The 20,646-nt window shown below is 56.8% G+C and overlaps 1 protein-coding gene across 4 annotated transcripts in view; it reads right to left on the bottom strand.

Moving 5' to 3' along the window:
* Positions 1–2,939: 2,939 nt before the first annotated feature.
* Positions 2,940–20,646, bottom strand: part of CREBBP (CREB binding protein) — a 127,112-nt gene continuing 109,405 nt past the window's right edge. For all 4 annotated transcript variants that reach the window (XM_058710575.1, XM_058710573.1, XM_058710574.1 and 1 more), the window contains 10 exons: positions 18,946–19,023; positions 18,629–18,696; positions 14,950–15,100; positions 14,332–14,478; positions 13,517–13,630; positions 12,348–12,513; positions 11,666–11,833; positions 8,429–8,590; positions 7,913–8,194; positions 2,940–6,194 (listed from right to left, as the gene is read on the bottom strand). In XM_058710575.1, the coding sequence (XP_058566558.1) occupies positions 4,041–6,194; positions 7,913–8,194; positions 8,429–8,590; positions 11,666–11,833; positions 12,348–12,513; positions 13,517–13,630; positions 14,332–14,478; positions 14,950–15,100; positions 18,629–18,696; positions 18,946–19,023 (3,490 nt within the window). In that variant the 3' untranslated portion in view covers positions 2,940–4,040. The remainder of the gene's footprint in view (positions 6,195–7,912; positions 8,195–8,428; positions 8,591–11,665; positions 11,834–12,347; positions 12,514–13,516; positions 13,631–14,331; positions 14,479–14,949; positions 15,101–18,628; positions 18,697–18,945; positions 19,024–20,646) is intronic.

Below are 20,646 nucleotides of genomic sequence, written 5' to 3'. Positions count from 1 at the left end.
CAGACACAGGGTCCCCACCCTTACTCGCGACAGTCTCTAAACCCCACTACTACCCTTAAGGATCTTTTCGTCTGAACTTTGTTGATAGGCTGGTATAGAATCACTTGAAACATCGTTTAGAAGAGGCTTCCTTGTGGCTGGCCCAGAGAATAAGGCCCACTTCAGTGGCAGCCCTCTTCAGGCACCGGGTTAAGGTCACTGACACTGTGGACAGTAGGCTGACGCCCAGTGAACCGGTGGGCACCAGACACCGGGCACCAGGCAGGGCAAGTCCACTTGGTCCCGTGTCAGGACTTGGTTACCACTTACTGTCTGTGACGTTGGAGGGCTCACGAGCTATTGTAATGCCCCCGCTTGCCTGAGGGCTCCCCAAAGTGAGTTCTAGGTGAGCCTGCCAAACAAGGAGTGGAGAAAAGCTCCTTTCAGGCGTGGCTCTGGCTGAGCGGCCCACACCTGCTCACTCGCAACCCGGGCCCCGGCTCCTGGCTGCCGCCACCCGGACGCGGCAGACCCGCACGTCCCGTGAGCTCACTTCCCGCTCGCCTATGGCCCCTCGAACGTGCCTCAATCACTGCAAGCCAGGTGTTCGGTCAGCGCCCGCGGATGCTCCGCTGGGTGAAGGCATCTCACGCTGGAGCCACAGTCGACGCAGCCTGGTAAACTCTCTGTAGGAAGGCACCTAAAACACCACGCTGCCCTCTTGACTCACCGGAGTTCCCGTCCTCCAGTTTGTCCTCTAGCCTGGAGGCTACGTTCACTCAAATTTCCTGTTGCCTTACTCTTGACTTTACACGTCGAAATCACACCTGGGTAACCCAGTGGGACGAACAGGCCATCCGAGGAAGGTGTAGTGTGGCCTTCGGAGCCCGGAGCCCAAGTGGATTTTGTCCCCATCCCCACGCCCGCTTCCCAGCACTATCCTCAGCACTATCCTCGGGCGAGGGAGGGGCTTCCCGAAGGTGCCCTGGTGACCAACCAGCACTCTCAGCTCCTTCATCAAAGAACTTTGCTTTGTCTGAGCAGCTTCCTTCCCCCCCCCCCCCCCCCCCCGCCGCCCGCCGTGCTGTGCCCGGAGCACATTCTGGCTTAAACAGAATCTTTGGTTCCATCTAGTAACAGTCAAAAAAAATTAAAAAAAAAGAAAAAGAAAAAGAAAAAAGAGGAAGTTACATCTACAGCCCGAGATCTTATAAGCAGAACACTCTCTGACTCGTCTTCCAGATATTACACCCTATTTCTGTTTCCAACATGCTAAGTTCTTAGGAACGTGATCAAACACACGTACCGGACGCACTCAGCTGAGACCCTTGGACCTTACGAAGGCTAGCTCTAAGCCAATACTAAGGGTCAGAGCCAACTGGGACCATCGTTGAATCCAAGCAGTTTTACCAGCTTTTATTATAAACACCAGCACATTTCAAGTTTCCTCTTTTTGATCACAAATATAGGACTTTTTCTTCTCCTCTTTAGTATACAGCATGAGACACAGCGCCCGGGCCTGGCAGCTCTTACAGAAACCTCGTTACGCCCAGTGCAGGGTTAATCCGCAGACCGCACGCCCTCGGCCGCATCCTTTGGCGGGTCACACAGGACGTGGACTCCAAGAAGATGAGATGTGGCCACAAAGTTTTGGATTCTAGGAGGACCTGAAAAAGTTGCCCCCCCCTCCCCCCCCACCCCCCCCTCCCCCCCGACTGCACCGAATGGCCGTCCTGCTCCTCCAGGGCCCAGACAGGTCACCGCTTCTGCCCGAACACGGGCTCAGGGTTGGACCGTCAGCGCGGAGGGTGCTTTGGGAGACGGTCCCAGATTCGAGAAGCAAGCAGGCAGAGCAAGGATGGCCAGAGGGCCACTGGCGGGCCGTGGCCCTGCTTTCTCTTCGGGCATGGGGCGGAGGCGGGGGTTGGTTGGCAGTGCTGACGACGGTCTGTTGATCTGGCTTCACCTACGGGGAAGCTCTGTGCTAGGGCGGATATTTCAGAAAATTTCCTCAAATTTAGATGCCCAAATCAAGTATTTTGAAATTACCTCTGTGAATACAGGGCCAAAAGGGAAACTATTTGAGTCAAGAGCTCTGACTTGGCCGCCACGACCCCCTAATCGGGGAGCCGGGGATACAAGGGCTGGGACTCGACTCACTTGTGCTCGGGCGGGGGTGGGTGGGGTTCTGGAGAACACACGTGCATGCTCCCACAGAGACGTGATGTTTACGGCATCCAGGGTCTCAACTCTCACCTTCTTGTTAAGGGCATCTGACACTGGACCCGGGGGTGAGGTGGGGGGATCGTGTGGCCAAGGTGCCCATCCCCTTTCACCACAGCGCTGCCTCCGTGGCCTCAGGGCGGGGGCACCTCCCTGTCTCTAGAGGGTGGAGGAGGAAGGCCACAGCTCTTCTCCGCCCAGCCCAGCCCAGCCCAGCCCGGGCCTGGCCGGGGCAGGACCCCCCCCAGCGTGCGGCATCCTCCCTCCGCGGAGCACAGGATCTGGGGATCCCGGAGAGAAGCAGGTACCACCTCCAGTCCCCGGGGCACCTTTCGCGTCAACTCTGGGGTTTGCATACAGGAAGGGGAAGGGGGTACTGTTGCCAACAACAGGAACCGTCCCTGCTCTGGGTTTTCTCGAGTGTTCCGGGAAGAGGACAGGAGGCAAAGTGTTGTTCAGACCCATCTGCACCCCTAACCGTGGGTGACGTTCCCCGGGGGGCACTGAGTACATGAGGCCATCCCCGAGCTTTGCCTCCTCGGTCCCTGCAGAGAGAAGCCGCGGGCTCGGCTGGGCCTGGCTGCCACCCGCACGGCCCCCCGGGCCCGTGATCCCCACCTCTCCGCCATGAGCAATCCACCAGAATCATGTCTTACAAAGAACAGACTCCAAAAATATATATAAATAAATAAAAACCTTAAACATTCTTACAGGGATCTTAAAGAACAGAATACATGTTAAAAACTTCAGTAATTTATATCAATTTTAAGCGGTACTTTATATACAATGGGGGGGAAAACACATGCATAGTCCAAATACAATGTTGAAAACAGCATTTTCATAACAAAACCCCGAACACTAAGTGTTAATACCATGTACATGAATTCAAGAAGGACCACCCTTTTTGTCTGTTGCACACAGTTTATTTAACAATATGATATAAGAAATGAGTTGGTACTTTACCATTCTATACAGTGATTGAATCTTCTTGAATTTTCTTATTTATAGTAATTATAGCGCTTGCATGATTTACACTAGAATTGCTTTTCCTCATTTCAAGTTTCACATAGAAGAAAGAAAAGAATGCTTCTTCTCTATTAACATTAGCATGGTCTAAGAGAGTGATCATCTCTATTTTTTGTCTAAAACCAGTTTTATCAGAGAAACAAAGCAACAATTTCTACATCTGCAAGACAAGAGTTTGGCGTAAGCCAGTATGTATAGATAGGTGTGTGTGGGTGTGTACGTGTGTGCGCGCAGGAGCCGACTCCTACCGTCCAGGGGTAATACTTGGAGAACGCCCACAGAGTTCACTATAGAAAAAATCTTCCCGCAACGTCAGAAAGTTATCGGGATACATTATAAGCTTGCATTATTTCAAGAATCAGTTTCTGAATATTATTTTTCTTCTCACTTTTAAACATAAATGTTTAAAGTCTTGAAAATACAAATAAAAAATATGAATATAATGAACTTGTTTTTCCCGTTAAAAAAAGGCATGAGTCACCAGCAATGACGACAAAAAGAATCCAAACAAAACCCCCCTCCCCCCAAAACAAAAAAACAAAACCAGAAAACAAAAAACAAAAAGAGAGAGAGAGAGACAGAGAGAGAGAGAGACAGAGAGAGAGAGAGAGAGAGACCAGATATTTAAATCAACTGGTTTTTAACAAAAAAATATATTCTTTGTATTGTTTCTTTAAACAGCAATCTACCCTTCCATGGCTCGGAAGTAGCAGTTCCACCTAGGGGTAAAAAGAGCCCAGATGCCTGGATTTCAGTACAAAAGGTCCAAGAACACGAAAGGGGGAAACAAAAAAAGCGATGCTCTCGCAATGCTACAAACCCTCCACAAACTTTTCTAGGGTGTCTCCTGTGGTGTCGCCGACCAGGGACAGCTCACTGGACAACGCACTCCTGTTGGGGGTGTTCAGCTGGGGGAGCATCGCACTCTGTTCGGGGTTCCCCAAGTGTCCCTGATCTACGGAGCCGGCCATGGTGGCCGCGAGTCCCGGGTGGGGGGAACCGGTCTGGGGCGAGACGTGGTGCGGCGAAGGCTGGGGCTGGATCCGTGGCGACGGGCTGGAATGTGGAGGCTGGGACTGGGGCCGCGGAGACTGGACAGGGGCCGGGGACCGCACCTGGCTGCCGAGGGACGTGGCCATCTGCTGGCCGGGGAGGTGCGAGGCCTGGGGCTGTCCTGAGAGCAGGTGCTGCTGGGGGCTCATGGGGTTCGGCTGGCCCGGGGACCCGATCTGCTGCTTCATCTGCTGCTGCTGCAGAATCCGCTGCTGCAGGGCCTGCTGGATGCTGGGGGTGCCGTCCGCGCCCAGCCCGGGCTGCCCCATCTGGCCGAGCTGTCCCATCTGAGCCGCCATCTGGCCCATGGAGCTGCCCTGGATGGGGAGGTGCTGCTGCATCCGCTGCTGCTGCATGGCCGGCGGGTAGCCTCCGGGTCCCTGGGGCTGCTGGAACTGGCCGTGCCCGGCCATGCCCCCGGCCACGCCCGCGCCACCCTGCGGCGGCGGCGGTGGCGGCGGCGGCGGCGGCGGCTGCTGCTGCTGCTGCTGCAGCAGCTGCCGGCGCAGCATCTCTCTGTACTGCGGGTTCATGCTCGCCATGCTGGGGTTGTGCCCCGGGTTCATGATGCTCAGGGCCTGGCCCTGGGGGTTCAGGCCTCCCATCGCCTGCTGCTGCGGGGGCACGCCGGGCCGGGGCCCGCCGGCTTGCATGGCGTTCAGGTTCTGCAGGCCGGGCTGCTGGTGCAGGCTGGGCTGGGCCTGGAGGCCGGGCTGGGGCTGGAGGCCGGGCTGGGGCTGGAGGCCGGGCTGACTGGCCACGTACTTGGCCGTGCGCTGCTTGATGAAGGCCGCCATCAGCTGAGGGTTTGACTTGAGGATGTTGAGCACCTGCTGCTGCTGCTGCGGGGAGCTGGGCGACTTCAGGGTCCGCAACAGGTCCTGCAGGGCGCCGGGCGAGATGCTCCGGGGCGGCTGCACGCTGGGCATCCGAGGCCCTGCCACGGCCGGCTGGGCCTGCATGGACATCACGGGCCTGGGCATGCCCGGCATCGGCTGCTGCTGGGGGAGAGGCGCCTGCTGCCACTGCCCGGGCGGCAGGTTGGGCACGACGGGCCCGCTGACCGGGCCGGGCCGGGGCACGTTCAGGCCCGCGGGGGCCATCGGGCCCACCGGGGTCACCATGCCCGTGCGCCCCGGGGGCACGCCGTTGTTGATGTTCACCCGGTACAGGTGCTGCTGCTGCTGCGCCTCGCGCTCGATCTGCCGGGCCGCTTCCACCGCGGCCGGCGGGGGCTGGGCGGGGGGCGGCGGGGCCGGCACCTGGTTGGCGGGCTTCCCGGCAGACACCGTGGTGGGGGGCTGAGTCCGGGCCACGCCGGGGAAGCCGGCCGGCGACATGCTCACGGGCGAGGGCTGGGGCTGGGCGGGTGGCTGCGGCGTCTGCGGCGTGCTGGGCTGCTGCGTGGGGGTCCCGGGCGGTGCTGAGGTAGGGGAAGGCAGACTCTGCTGAGGCACGTTGCGGGTGTTCATGGTGGCCATCCGCCGGCGCATGAGCTGAGCCTGCTGCAGGCGGTGCTGGATCTGCTGCTGGCGGAGCTTGTGTTTGATGTTGAGGCAGAAGGGCACCGGGCATTTGTTCTCCTGGCAGTGTTTGGCGTGGTAGCAGCAGAGGGCGATGAGCTGCTTGCACACCGGGCAGCCCCCGTTGGTCTTGCGCTTGCAGCCCTTGGTGTGCTGCACCACCCGCTTCATCTTCTGGCAGGACGGCAGCGAGCAGTTGGCGTTGCGGCACTGGCAGGCGTGCACCAGGGACTGGATGCAGCGCTGGATGCTCAGGCGCCGCGACTCCTGGGGGCTCTTGGACTGCGGCTCGCCCTGGCTGCTGCCCTCGTCGTCCAGGCCCAGCCCCCACTTCACCATCTTGTGGGCGTGGCTCTTCGTGTTGTAGCAGTTGATGCACAGGTCGTAGTCCTGCGGACAGGGAGGGGGGGGGCGCGCGGGCGGGGGGTCAGCGCGAAGCCGGCACGGCCCGGCGGCCCCCCCTCCCCCCCACCGACACGTCCGGCCCCGGCCCCTCCCTTGCCTCCCTCTGCCCCTGAGGAACGCTGCGCAGACCCGCCACGTCCTGCTCCCGTACCTGTGGCCGGGGAAGACGGACAGTTCCTCCCAAGCTCACTGAAGTGCCACCGATCTGGGTTTCTAGAGACCGGCCCTCACCCTCTGGGGTCGCTACTGGGCACCCCGGTGTGTCCCCAGAGCTCTGCAGGGCAGCCCAGAAGGGTCTGGGGGACAGAGAGGCCTTCACCGGAAGACAGGCCCGGGGCTCGGACCACAGTGACAAAACGCGTACGCTCAGAGGTCTTATAAATTGCACCTGGAGACGGGGGCAACCCAAAGCCAAGTCTAGAGAAGGAAGCCCTGTGACCAAAACCAATCCTTTGGTTTGTGTTTTCATATTTATTTACTTATTTATTTTGAGAGAGAGAGAGAGAGAGAGAGCGAGTGCGCGAGAGAGCGCGAGAGAGGAGAGAGAGAGCGAGAGAGCGCAAAAGCGTGCACTCACATGCCACAGAGACAGAGAGAGGAAAAGAGAGAATCCCAAGCAGGCTCCATGCTCAGCACAGAGCCCGACGTGGGGCTCGATCCCACAACCCTGGGATCGTGACCTGAACTGAAATCAAGAGTCGGATACTCAACCGACTGAGCCACCCAGGAGCCCCGGATCCGATCCTTTTTGAGAAAGGACACGAAGATGCCGACAGCGGGAAGTGACAAAGAACCAAAGAAAGCTAGACAAAGTGGGGAATGAAGACAAAGGCATTACAGAGGCCCCATGTGCCCCCTCAACCTGAGATCACAGAGCTGCTCCTATGGGCATGTGACTCTGGGGACCATTCTGAACAGTGACACGGGTGAGGCGAGGAGTGGGTGGGGGGATGGAGTCTGTGACTATCTGTTGGGGGAGACAAAGGGCCCACGACAGCCCACGCCCCTTCTCAGAGGGGAGCCAGTGTATGCAATCACGGGGTCCACCAGGACAAGGGAGGAGGGGTCCAGGACCCCTAACCAAAGGGGCCCAGCACGACACTAGGGCAGGGGAGTCCCAGCCTCTCAGCAAGCCTAGAACTGGAGGCATGGAAAGGGGAAACCAGTCGGAATCCTGGCGGAAGGGAAGCACAGCCTGCCTCTCTCCTGCTCCTGCCCAGGCACGAGGTCCCTGCATGTGCCGGACACACGGCGGGCGTAAGCGAAAAACCAGGGGTAAGACGAAAGTGCTCCGTGATCATCTTGTCCCGAACAAGTCAGCACAAACACCACCTCCCCCGGGAAGCGTGCCGGCTCCTGCCGGGGACCAAGCATACCCCGGACACGCATCTGTGGCCTTGCGGTAATGCTCGATTGGGCCGGGACCGTACCAGGCTCCGTGAAAGGAGATGGGCTTCTTCCTTCCTATCCTGGATGCCCGTTGTTGAGCCTGGAGCTGTGTACCACACACCCCTGACCCACACTGACCAGGACCCTTGTATTCGTGAGCTCAGAAACATCCACCTCGTGACCGACAGCACCCCAGAGGACCAGGAGGCAGATGAGCCTCTTTCGTTCGGTCACTCTGCTCCCCCAGGAAACGGCCACCATCTAGGAGCTCAGTGTAGGCTGCCGACGCGCAGAGGGCGAGGACGGGGGCCTACCTCGCACACGGTGCAGTGCCAGCGCGTCTCCACGTGGTGCTTGCACTCGTTGCAGGTGTAGACAAACCGGTCCTGGCCCTGTGTGTGCAGCTCCACCAGCATGCACAGCGTGGACCACTTGGACCGGCGCAGGGACGAGAACTCCCAGTGCTTGTCTCTGGCGAGGGTGAGGAAGGCGTCACGCCCGTCCATGAGGTCACAGCTGAGCAGGGGGTCGGGGTCGACGATGGGGGGCAGCGTGTTGATGACGGGCCCGGCGTGCAGGTGAATCACAAAGAAGACCTGTGGGCGAGAGCGGCGTGAGCCCCCCGCGGAGGGCAGGCGTGCTGGCGCCCAGGACCACCCAGGCTCCCTGGGGCCGCCCGGAGCCGGCGGCGCGCCGTGTGGGTCACGCGACCGGCAGCTCTACCTTCTCCGGGCTGGCCCTGCCCGACAGCCCCAGGCCCCCTCCTCTATCCTGCAGCCCAGGAAGGGCGCCAACACGGGCCCCCCAAGAGCCCACCCGTGCGTCTCTACCTCTTTGTGCTTCTCCATGGTGGCGTAGAGCTTCTGGGACAAGTCGTTGGACACGTTGGGCATGCTGGGCTTCTTTTTGTTGGCTCGACTGATGCTGCTTTTATTCTTATTGGTTTTCTTGTTATTCTTCTTCTTGGCATTCTTGCTGTCACCCTGGCTGCCCTAAAATGACAGGCAAATCTGTCTGACAAGCCCAGCCTCCTCTTGCCCACGCCCGACCCTGCACCCGGGGCTGGGACACCCGGCTCGCAGGCCGTGGGGGCTTCCGGGAGGCCCAGCCGAGGGCAGGAGCCCGCACACGGCTGGAAACACACTGCTGCCTTCAGAGGGAGTCACGGAGGCAGAGTATGGGAGCCGGGCCTGGGGGGGGGGGGGGGGGGGGCGGGGGCAGGGGGGGAGGGGGGGGGCAGCAGTGACACACAGACATAAAAGCCATGCCGTGCTGGCCACAGCAGGTCTTTTCTCGAGGGAAAACGTGCCCAGGACGCTGGTTCGGACCCTAACAACTGAGGGGGACCGTTATTTTTCACGGCTTCACACGATGCCACTGGACCCCGCCACTCCACGCCACGTCCTGCACACTCTAGCAGATTCTCTGCCTTGCAAAAGGTCCCAAACATCCATAGTGCACGAGACAGGGGTGAGGTGCCAAGAGAAGCCACTGCATGGGTAGGAGCTGGGGCTCCAAAACAGCCCCTCCACTTCAACGTCCCTGGCAAGGCTGCCCGAGGTAGGACGTCTCCCTGGCCCCGAGAGGGCCTGAAACCCACCAGGAGCGCCCCGCCTGGCTGAAGTCCAAGGGGGTCCCGCTCGTCAGTTAAAGCGCCCCTACTCTGGAAAAGGGCTCAGGCACCAGGGTGGAGACGTTTGCCGGGTCTGGTCCAAAGAACTTCACTCTCAACAAGAGGGAGGAGAGGGAGAGAGACAGAGACGGAGCAGGAGACAGACACCCCGGGTGCCTGAGAGGGGGTCACTGAGGAAGCCCCCAGGCAAGTCTGAGAGTACCAAGCTGCCCTGAGAGTGCAGACCCCTCATGGCATGTTGGCCGGGCCAGGGGAGGATGTTGGTGGAAAGTGAGAGCACTGACTGAGCATGGACTGTGGTTAACAAAGTCGTATCAACGTTGGTTCAGCCACCATCACACATGTGGGATGGGAGTGCAAGATGGCAGGACAGACTGGTGGAGTGTGGGGGACCCCGGATACCTGCTCGAGTTTTCTGTAAGCCTTCAAACTGTTCTAAACATTAAGCCGACTTTTAGGGGCACCTGGGTGGCTCAGTCGGTTAAGCGTCCAGCTCTTGACTTCAGCTGAGGTCATGATTGCAAAGGATAGCATGGAGCCTGTTTGGGATTGTCTCTCTCCCTCTCTGCCCCTCCCCTACTCGCATGCGTGTGCTCTCACACTCTCTCTCAAAGTAAACTTAAACTTACTTTTAAGAACTTAAATAGATTCACCGCACCAAGTTCAGAAAATATGGCTAAATAATTTAAAAAAATAAAAAGTTTTGTTTTGTTTTTTTTGCTACAGAGAGCAACAAAATTTTGGATTTTCTTCTTGGAGTTGTGCCTACGCACATATGCGGTGGGGGGGTCCCCACGTGTGACGCCGCACCGTCTCTTCCCCACTGCTGCAAGCATCTCCCCATTTCGCCCCAGAGCAGCCCCATGGCCGAGCGCCGTCCGGAACGGGAGCCAACGCCTACTGTGAGGGTGAGGTGTCCCCAGGGCAGGACCCGCCTGCCGCTTCCGAGAACTGGACGCAGAGAACACGGACTCTCTCCAGCACGGGCAAGTCCCTTGCTGGGAACCGCCACCAGGCCAGAGGTGGGCATGCTCTCCTCGGACAGGACACACAGCCGGGGCCTGTGTCCCCCTCAAGGAGCCCCTCTCTTCAGAAGCACAAGCTGTGCTTGTGGCTGGTCCACCTTCCTCCCTGCTCCCCGAACCCTGGACTCGTGTTCTGACTCAGGCCACCTCCTCTCCGAGATGCAGGGCAGTGGCGGAGACAGAAGAGCCACCTCAGGCTCACAGCTCAGCTCTGCTCTCTGTCTTGCCGGAACTCCCAAGTTTCCACTAACATGTGGCACATCCTTCAAAGGTCTGCCCGCCAACAGGATCTCCTGCTATCCCCCCAGAGACCCTGGCGGGGCAGCGTGGTCATCAGAGGACAGATGACAGATCCCGCCTCCAGGGGGACCCCAACGAAAGGAAGTCGGGCCACCGTGCACCTGCGCCACAGACCCCAGCTGAGGGCACAGCCCCTCGCTCCTCGCGGGTGTTCACAGGCGTCTCAGTACACAGCCAATTCCTGACTTCTTCCCCCAACGTGCTCTCCCCCCTCGCCCCCTCCCTCGTGCAGAGGCGCTGACGCAGCGGCTCAGGCCCCGGACACAGCAGGGCCCAGAGCCGGGACGCTCCTCACGGGCCAGAGAGCCGCTGCTCCTCCCCAAACACCCCATTAGCTCCTCACTGCCTCTACAGTCACGAACCAAATCGGAACTCCGGCCTCTCCTCACGCATCCCGAACGCAACACCCCGAACGCAACACGCTTGCTTCCAACTCCAGCCCTCACACGCCTCCTCCTGTGGCCGGCAGCTCCTTACCTGGGGCCGCCTGGGCTTCTTCCCAGCAGCTCGGCCTCGGTCACCGCTCCAGACAGACCCCGCGGGAACACCTGCACCAGCCCGGTGGCGGCGCTCCCTTCCTTCCTGCTCCTGCGGCTGTCCCGGCGCACCCCTCCCTCACTTGTTCTTCCTACTAGGACACGCCCCTCGCCCCCGCCCCCGCCCCCGCCCCCCCCATCTGAGGGCGGGGATGGAGTCTTCTCGAGTCACCACCGCACTGCCAAGCACGGAGCCCGTGCACGAAGGCAGCGCCAAGGTGGAGGGCTGTCACGTAACAGAGCGGAAGAAAGAGGCCCGCCAACCGAGGGTCTCGTTCTCAGGGCAGGTCCATCCGCCCGGCTCTGTCCGCCCGCCCCGCTCAGAGATGCCAGAGCAAGCATCTCCCGCGTGCCTTCTCCTATGTGATGCGTCCCCAGCACCCATGTCTCAGCTCACCCCACACGTAGTGTGGGCTGTGCCCCCCAGGCTCCAGTCCTGACCTGCGGTGGCTGGTGAGAAGGGGAGGGGGCACACACGAAAACATCAGCACGAAGAAGGCCACGGCCCGTGGGCCCGACGGCACGAATCCACGCGGCCTTCAGCGTGCAGCTGGGCCCGCGGGGTCTCTTTACCTCCGTGGTCTCACTGGCTGCGCTGCTCTCCTCCTTCTTCCTCTCTTCTTCTTCTTGCTCCAACTCCTTAATGCTCTCCTCCAGCACATTGGGCCAGAAGTCACCCTCAAAATAGGGCAGCTCCTTGGCACTGGTGAGCCTGTCTTCGGTCGCTTGTTTGAAAATGTCCTGGAAAGTGAAGGAAGCACGTCCGTGAGAAGAGGGAACTGCGTGACGCTCCCGGGAGCCGGTGCAGGGGGCCACGCCACCGGGAGAGGACGGGGCTGTGTGTCTTGACACACGAACAGCTGAGATCAGATTTCAACAGGCACCGCGGCTTTCAGAACACCAGCTAAAACTCCCGGTGGACTGCAAATAAACGCTTCTATGTCTTTTGTCTACGCTCTTCTTTTTTTGAGAGAAAGAGAACACAAGCAGGGGACAGGGACAGACAGACAGAGAGAATCCCAAGTAGGCTCCACGCTCAGCTTGGAGGCCAACAAAGGGCTTCATCTCGCGACCCTGCGACCGTGACCTGACTGGAAATCAAGATTCGGACGCTCAGCTGACTGAGCCACCCAGGCGCCCCAATGCTCTTACTTTCTCCTTCCTACTCCTCGTAGGTGAACACAGTTCCAACGTGCGTGAGCGCGAGAGGAAGACACGCCATCCCGCCGCCACGCCCTGTTTCAGCACCGGGTACCTTGTAGTCGTGAATGATCCGTTCTGCGAACGCCTTGTCCAGCATCTTCTTGTACCACTCCTGCAGGCGCTTTGGTTTGGGGATTTTCTGATCAGGGGGGTGGCAATGGAAGATATAGTCATCTCCTTCACTCGGGGGGCAGGCCCAGATGTGTCCTGTTACGTACCTACGGGACACACAGACACAATTCAGATCAAAGTGGTGACTGAAAGCCTCCCTGCCTTCAAGGAGTAACAGGTGAGAAGCAGGGACCAAAGCAAGGAGAGAAATAACTAGACAAAAAGAAAAAACAAAGAAATTACCACAACGCTTGTGGTAAAATGTAACACGCTCAGAAAAGCTGCAGCGCAGGCCCAGTGCGCTGGGGGAGGAGTGTGCGGCCGGGCAAGGCTGATCTGCAGCACACGAGGGCACGCCTGGAAATCGGCTCTAAGATGTTCCCTCTCAGGTGTGCGTGGCGGGCGGGGGCCGAGGCTCCGAGGGCACACGGTCAGCACGGGACAGGGCCCCGGGAGACACAGCTCTCGGGTGTGTGGGAGGACTTACGCCCAGGAACGCCCTGCCTTTCCTAACCACTACTTCCTGTGCGCTGGAGAGGCTGGGTGTTTCTCTCTCAGGGGAGAAAGTCAGAATAAATGGGTCATTTGGTTAGGGACCCATCAATCAAATACCTCTAACTTTTTCAAATTTTGCAAGAGAAAGTGACAGGTCTAGAACAGAGAAACAGAGATGTCCAGAAAGGCAAACATAGAGAGACAGAAAGCAGACGAGGGGTCGCTGGGCGCAGGGGCGGAACAGGGTTAACAGTAAACGGGGGCAGGGATCCTACTGTGGGGAGGACAATGCTCAGGAACTGACTTATGGCCACAGCCACACCGCTCAGTGACATACCTAAAAATCACGGAAGTGTACACCTAAAATAGGCAGCCTTTGTGATACATAAAATATGCCTCGATAAAATTAAGAAAATTAGAAAAAAGAGCAGGGCGCAGAAGGCAGATCTGCATGGCCCCAAGGGAAGGGGGCCTTGGGAGACCATTGATCTAAGGACGTTAAAAGAAAAATACGTACGACTTAGGAAAAAAAATACTCATGTTATTTCGTAAGACACACAGTAAAAATTAAAGCTGGATTTTTTATTAGTTCTGAATAAAGTGGAGTAAACTCACCCCAATTTCTTCACGTATTCTAAATATCCAATAAGGATCTCATGGTAAACAGCGGTCCGGAGGCACCGGGGCCGGAAGAAATGAATACTGTCCAGATAAGAAATGTATACACGCCTAGGGTGGGGAGGGCAAGCGGGAAGAAATTAATTCAGAGTTCAGGATACACCCCAGACTTGAAAGCAAACACCAACATCCAAAAAGCTCCAGAGACAAATTCTGCTTTGTAGCAGTTACACTGGCCACAGACAAGATGTAAGAAAACTCCCATCACCAACCGCCACTGCCAATGAATGATCTCACTCATCGCTGAGCCGAGAAGCAGCAGGTTGCCCACCAGGACCGCCAGGGAGAGGCCGGGGCAAACTAAGAAACGCCACCTCCAAGTCCCTGTCAACTGGACTCCTGACTGAGCGTGAAAGAACTCTGGATAGAGGTTACAAGGCGGGGGCCCGTGGAGGAATCCCCGCCCCTTCTCTGTGGGCTCACCTGCCCCAGGTAAGACAGGGACAATGGCAAGACCAGGACCGGAACTCGTGAGTACTCACAACATAGAACAGGCTCTCATCCGTCATCAAAACCCTTCACTTCTCATTGGCTTAGGGTTAAACTACACTAACCAGCTTGGTCAGTTAAGCGTGGCCTATTTGATTTAAAGCCAGTTCTGAAGCACATGGCTTCTCTACAATATTTGGGGGCCTGGTCTGCTGAGCCGCACGGGCCCATTAACGCGCACCCGAGAGGAGGAGGAGGAGGAGGAGGAGGGGGAGCGGAAGGGGGAGGACGACGACGACGACGACGACGACGACGACGACTACCTTGTGTTTGGAGGGGGGCAATCGGAGCCGTACTCTTGCACGTGCATCCCAAAGAAGCACACATCCACTCCGTCAATTTCCTCAAAAGCAAAGAGTGCTTTGGTTCGATACGGGAAAGATTCAGACATTTCCCCGGAATCCACAAACCTGGAATAAAAGAGCCTGAGATTTGCACGCGTCATCGCTTCCCGGATGCTTTACAAACAAGACCCTCGGCCCTGAGTCCGCTCCATGCACAGGAGCAGGAGGCCTGGTCACCTCCTCTGACTGCTGGGCCCAGTGCTCAGCCCAGGCAGACGAGCTGTGACCCTATCCTCTGTGACAGTCTCAGTCAGAAATTTTACGTCCGCTAACGAATGCGGAATACAGAGAGAAGGGCTCACTGTACATTATATGCTGAAAAACCTTTAAATTCTACAAACTCCCAGTTTAATCTTTTAGTAATCTCTTCACCCATTGTGGGGCTCTAAATCACAAGCCCGAGATTAAGAACTGCGTGGTCTTCAGACTGAGCCAGCCAGGCCCTGAAACCTTGCCAGAAAGCAGGGCTTTTGTTAACCAGGTACGGTGACCCCTCAAACAACACTTCAGAAAACAGCACCACATGTGCACACAAACCGTGACTTCATCCCAGGCTTGACCTCCACAGTCTTGTCTGAGCTGGCCACCACCCGGACAAAGACCTCCCCGGCTTCGGGATGATTCTGTCGCCGCAAAAACTTGTTGACTCGGTCTTCCAAGTGGTTGCCCAATCGCGTGGTCTGTAGTCCTGCAAAGTCCAGAGCAAGCAGATGAGGGGGCTTCGCATGGGCTGTGGAGAAGGTGGCTGAAGCCAGAGAACCCACCTTTCTCTTTCAGTGCAGTCTGATACTCTATGGATTAACGTTTTCCAAATCCAGAAGGGAACTAGCTTGTCCTATGTGGTAAGCATTTCATAAGGGAAAGGTGGACTTGGGACCTCAGGCACTCCGCACGCTGACAAGTGCTATCATTTAAATGCCCACATATTTCCATCTTTTTCTAGACACTAGGGCGGAAGAGCCACAAAGGCAGACTAAAGGCTGTGGGGCAAAGCAGAGGGAGCACACGCAGGGGCCCCACTGAGCCCACCTCCTGCCTCCCGTGCCCAGGCCCTGGTGAGAGTGCCCCCACGTGTCTGCCCGTGGCCAGAATCCACACTCTGCACGAACTCTGCCTTCCCTGAAGGGCAGGGCATACCTCTCCCCTTCCTGCCCAGCTCGAGGGAGTCCCGCACGCAGCCTCATACAGCCTTTGGAACGCGTCCCAGATGGGAGCCCACGGAGCATCACTCCCTACATCAGCCCTAGACCCCCTCCACACCCTCTCTCTCCCGGGGACGCCCCAGGCATGGCCACTGTGACAGGAACACTGGGCACAGCAGAAAAACTCTTTGCACAAGGGGAAAAGACTAGAAGAAAAAGCTACAGAAGGTTAACGGTGGTAGTTTTCTTCTTTATATTCATTGATTTTTAAAATACTTACTACATAATAAGAAATATTTTTAAAAAGCTATCTGGGATTTTATAAGATTCCTTACTAAGGGAGGTTAAGAAGTATCTGGAAAATTGAGACGGACTTTCTAAATTCCATTTTTGTGCAATAAACACAGCAATGGTGGAGTTTTTCTTGTATGTAAGTTGTACCTCCATAAAAGTGATTTAAAATGAAAAAAACTACCATGACCAGAAAATAAAAACCCCACAGAAAACGAAGAACTTGACAAGTTCCACCAATGAGGGGAGAGCGGATTTATGATCTATCCCACACTCTGGCGAAGACACACGGCGTGCACAGCTGCCTCTTACTCTGTGAGTGGCGGCGGGGGGGGGGGGGGGGGGGGGGGGACACGACTCTCGTGTTTATGCCCCTGTGCTGCTGCTGCTGAGCACGGCCTGTCCCCTTACAAGGTGCTTTCCAATCCTAAAAGGCAGGACACAGCTACGAAGGGCCACCTGCCACGGTCCAGCGTCTGCCCTTCCCTTGTGAAAACAGGACCTCACACTATGATTTTCAAATAGCAAACGGAAGAATAAACCTTCAAAGTTAGGTCTTTACTTTTTCCTTCAAATCACCTGAATGACCTGTACTAAAAAAAAAGTTTCAAATGAGACAACACAGGACCACCTTGTAATAAACGAGCGCCGGGAAGACGGAGAGGCGCCCTCCGAAGGGCCCCAGTGAACACAGGGGTCCCCTGGGCAGAAGAGGGGCTGCTCGTGCAGAGGCGGTCCCCGCAGGAACGATTTCGGGGAGCGCCACGCCCTCCCTGTGTGTCATGCACAGTTCTGCCTCGTTCCGCTGTGCTTCCCAGTTTCCCGCTCGTTTTCCCTTCCCGGGGGCCCGCCTTATGCCGCGGGGCCTGCCGCACACACGTCGTCACACATACGTGCAGACAACTTTGGGGGATACAGAGGTAACACTGTCAACGCAAAGTCTAGAAACCAACGTCCTGGATCGTAGTTTCCCTTTCCCCCAGGCTTTCAATGTGCATTTTCACCCAAACCACGTGACGGGGACTTTTCTGTCCCTTTACGGGCTCAAATCCTTTGGCGTCTGCTTTCTGACGTCAGGGTCGCCCCATCTCCAGGGAGGCCTCTCACAACCCAGCACAGGGGCTCTGGCTCGGGGGCGTCTCCAGTGGTCCTTTCTCCCTCTACCTGGCTGGGCTGTGTGCGCGGTCCCAGGCAGGGAGGGGCCCGGGGGATAGTCGCTGACTCGGCGGCAGTACAGGGCTGGCACAACTGCACACGCGGCAGCCTGTCCTTTGCAGCCTACAGACCCTCGCAAAGGCTGTGCTCAAACGTCTGCGCCAAGGGGTGTAGGGGCGGCCAGACTTCCGAGGTCCTCTTCTGTCAGTCAGTCAGTGTTATGTGTCTCTGACGCTAAGGCTCACCTCGTAGGCCTGCTCTTGGGCTTTTCGGTCCCCCTCCGCCACCAGCCGCAACTGCTCTCCTACCCAGGCCCAGCTCTCCTGGCAACTGTGCTTTGGTCACGAGGCTCTGGTCCAGCAAGGTGTTTCTAGGCTGCTGACTGCTTGAGCGATCTCACTCAGAACAGACCCTCTAAAGCAGGGGTTCTCACCTGAGGACAACTGTGCCCCCAGCCCCGGGGGAACATGTGGCATTTCTGAAGGCCATTTCTGATGGCCACCACTCAGGGGGGCGGGGGTAGTGTTACTGGCATTTAGTGGGTAGCAACCAGAGATGCTCCTAAATTCCTACAGAGCATAGGACAGCCCCCATAACAAAGAGTCATCGGGGCCCTGAATGTCAATGGTGGCTCAGCTGAGAAACCCTGAGCTAAAGAAAAGCATCACAACAGTTTGGGAGTTTATCGGCATTTCAATAGGTTTTACAAGAGCGAGGTTAAGTTATAGGATAATTGTGCGTTTTGGTAACAACAGTCTTTACCTGCTATCACTGAGTTGGGAAGCCCCTGAAGTGGCTTCCTCCTGGCCTGCTTCCCCCCCCCCACCCCCCAGCAAGGGATCCCTCTCTCCACCTCATCTCTCTCCTGCTCCCTGCCCCTCAGAGGCCCTGGCTCTCACTGGGGATGCCTCGAGCAGTGTGCTAGCCGCCTGCCCTGCTGGGGAGCACCGGGCAAGTGGGCTGTCAAGGCGCTGCTGCAGGTGGCTTTTCTACTCGGGGTTGCTGTGAACTCGGCAGAGGACAGTTCGGGAACGACACGCTGCGCAAGGGGCTCCCAGCCCTCGAGAACCGGGTTGACAAAGATCACGATGGAAAAGGAGGCTATCTCCAAAAGAGTCAAGACTACCCATGAAGACTTAAACTTCAAGTCGCAACGGGCTGCTCTCTACTGTGGAAGGACACCAGCTGCCCCCTAAACACAGCAGTGAAACGCATAACCAGTCCTCAGGCAGACCAGGCTCTGCCAGTCTCAGCAGAGAGGGCCATGCAACTGCCCTGTGCGGCCCAGGGCTGAGCGTGCTGGTCACAACAGGATGCCAGAGTGGGGTGTCTATGTGTGTGCTGGCGGGGGTCAGATTTCTGAGCTACCTGAAAAGGATCTGCTGACACATTTTCTCTCAGAGCTTTCTAAATTTTCACGTAGAGCACGAACGGACCGTAAATCTGGTTTTCGGGCAAAGATCAGGCCCAATGATTCCATTTAGCGGTGCTAGAAAGTGAACTTGGCACAGACCCCCGGACAAATGGACCCCACAGCCACGTACTGAGAGGGGCTGAAGGAAGACCAGGGAGCGGGAACAAGCACCTCACGCACAGATGGGGGAACAAAAAACCTTTCCACAACTTACTCTTCGCACTGAACTTGTTTTCTTTCCGAGTTCTGCCGGTTTTCTTCAGGCAGTTGTCGCACACGAAGCTGTAAAAGAACGGGTGTGATCAGATTGCATAAAATAGTCTCGCCACCAAGACATGCGGCTTAAGTGCTTTGCTGGCAGCATCATTCACAAGTGAAGGGGCAGACTGCTTTGAGCCCACAGTCCCAGCAGGCAGACGCTGAGGACACAAACTGAGAAGGAGCTGCTGCCGGCTTCACTGCAGGCCCCTCCCTCCACTCCGCGCAAAGGCTTTTCCCAAGATCACAGGAAATCACCAGGAAATTACTCACCCCGAAGGCCAAATGATGTCATAGTGCAGAACACAAATCTGATGCATCTTCCGGCCACACTCCTTGCAATCGACAAAACTGGAAGACAAAGAGAGTGTGCTGTAATGCACATGGAAACATACAAGGGAGCTGTCCAAGGGAGCCATCGGCAGAAGCTTGTGTACCGCGTTCACACCTTGTCCTCTGATCACTTCCAGTGTCTGTGGCACTCATGAATGCCTCTGCTGATTGCTTCAGCTGTATTTTACTTTATTCTTTCCCTACGCCCAACATGGGGCTTGAACGCACGACTCCAAGATCAAGAGTCACGCACTGCACCGAATGAGCCAGCCAGGCATCTCTGATTCAGCTGTATTTTAAAAATGCACAGGCACAATATTTTCTGTGAGAAAGCTGGGCTCCTCCACTTCCCTGTAAATATGCCTATGCCTTGCTTCTCCCAATCTCCTTTGCAATCAGAAATGAAACTTCACTTTCAAAAATTGCTATGAAAGAGGCGCATTTTACAGGCCAGTATTTCTGATATTACTACGCATTTCCAAGACCAGTGCCTGCACATGTGTAAACGGACTCAAATAACCGAGAACGACACTTGCACGTCAGAAACACTTGCTCTTAAGCAGAGGCACAGGAAGCATCTGCTCCGAGTCAATCACAAAGGTGGGAAGCGCTAAGCTGACCGGCAAGCAACGGCCTTTGTTCGAGTCAGCACTGGACAGCAGGGGTGAGGTGCTACTCACCCAGCCCCCACTGCGACTCACCTGGCTGTCACCTCAGCTGGGAATCTTAGTTGCCAACACGTGTGGATGCGCAAACCTGTTTCCTCAGCCACCTGCTTAACCACCACCACACCTTACGTCTGGAGGAATGCTGAGGACTAGAAGGCACCACACCTCCTCCAACTCTGCTAAATTCCAGCTCTTCCTATCAGCCTTGGTGCTGAGCCTGGTAACCTGACGTACACTCTCGACACTGCCTTGAGTCCTGGGCCCCCATCTCTCCTCTGCCCCTGCTGAGCAAGCCTTCAGCCACGGATCCAGTCTAACTCTGCCTCTCTGTTCCTATTTGGTCGGGACGGGGAAAGGACACACATGTGCAAAACTGTGTACAACAGCAGCACGAGTGCCTAGTTCATGGCCTGCCAGCACTCTGTAGCATCCTGTGCTGTCGCGACCACCACCACCACCCCCCGCCTCCCACGGCTGCTCCGTCTGGACCTTGCTCTTTGCCTCTAGTGCTGCCTTGCCCCCAACCAGCTCCTTCTCTGAAACCTCAGCAGTGGGGCTCATACTCTGTGTTAGGAATTTAAAGGGTCACCAGGTAACAGTTCCCTGTTTCTGTGCCCCCTCCACAAAGATACTCCACTCTCAATGTTTTCCTATGTGACAGAAGAGGACTATCAAAAAAAAAAAAAAAAAAAGAAAGAAAGAAAAAAAGTATGTGCTAGGGGTGGCTGGGTGGCTCAGTCAGTTAAGTGTCCAGCTCTTCCGTTCGGCTCAGGCCATGATGTCACGGTTTGTGGGTTTGAGCCCCGTGTCGGGGTCACCGCTCTCAGAGCGGAGCCTCCTTGGGATCCTCTCTCTGCCCCTATCCTACCTGTGCTCTTTCTCTCTCAAAATAAACAACAAAACTATGTTCTAGACCTTATTCTATCAATTTTCAATTTCACCCTCTCCCCACGAACCATTATTAACCACGTGG

Source organism: Neofelis nebulosa, chromosome 18 (genome assembly GCF_028018385.1).
Source record: "Neofelis nebulosa isolate mNeoNeb1 chromosome 18, mNeoNeb1.pri, whole genome shotgun sequence".
Lineage (NCBI taxonomy): Eukaryota > Metazoa > Chordata > Mammalia > Carnivora > Felidae > Neofelis > Neofelis nebulosa.
The sequence above is the reverse complement of the archived record's forward strand: the minus strand, read 5'-3'. Positions and strand labels throughout refer to the sequence as shown.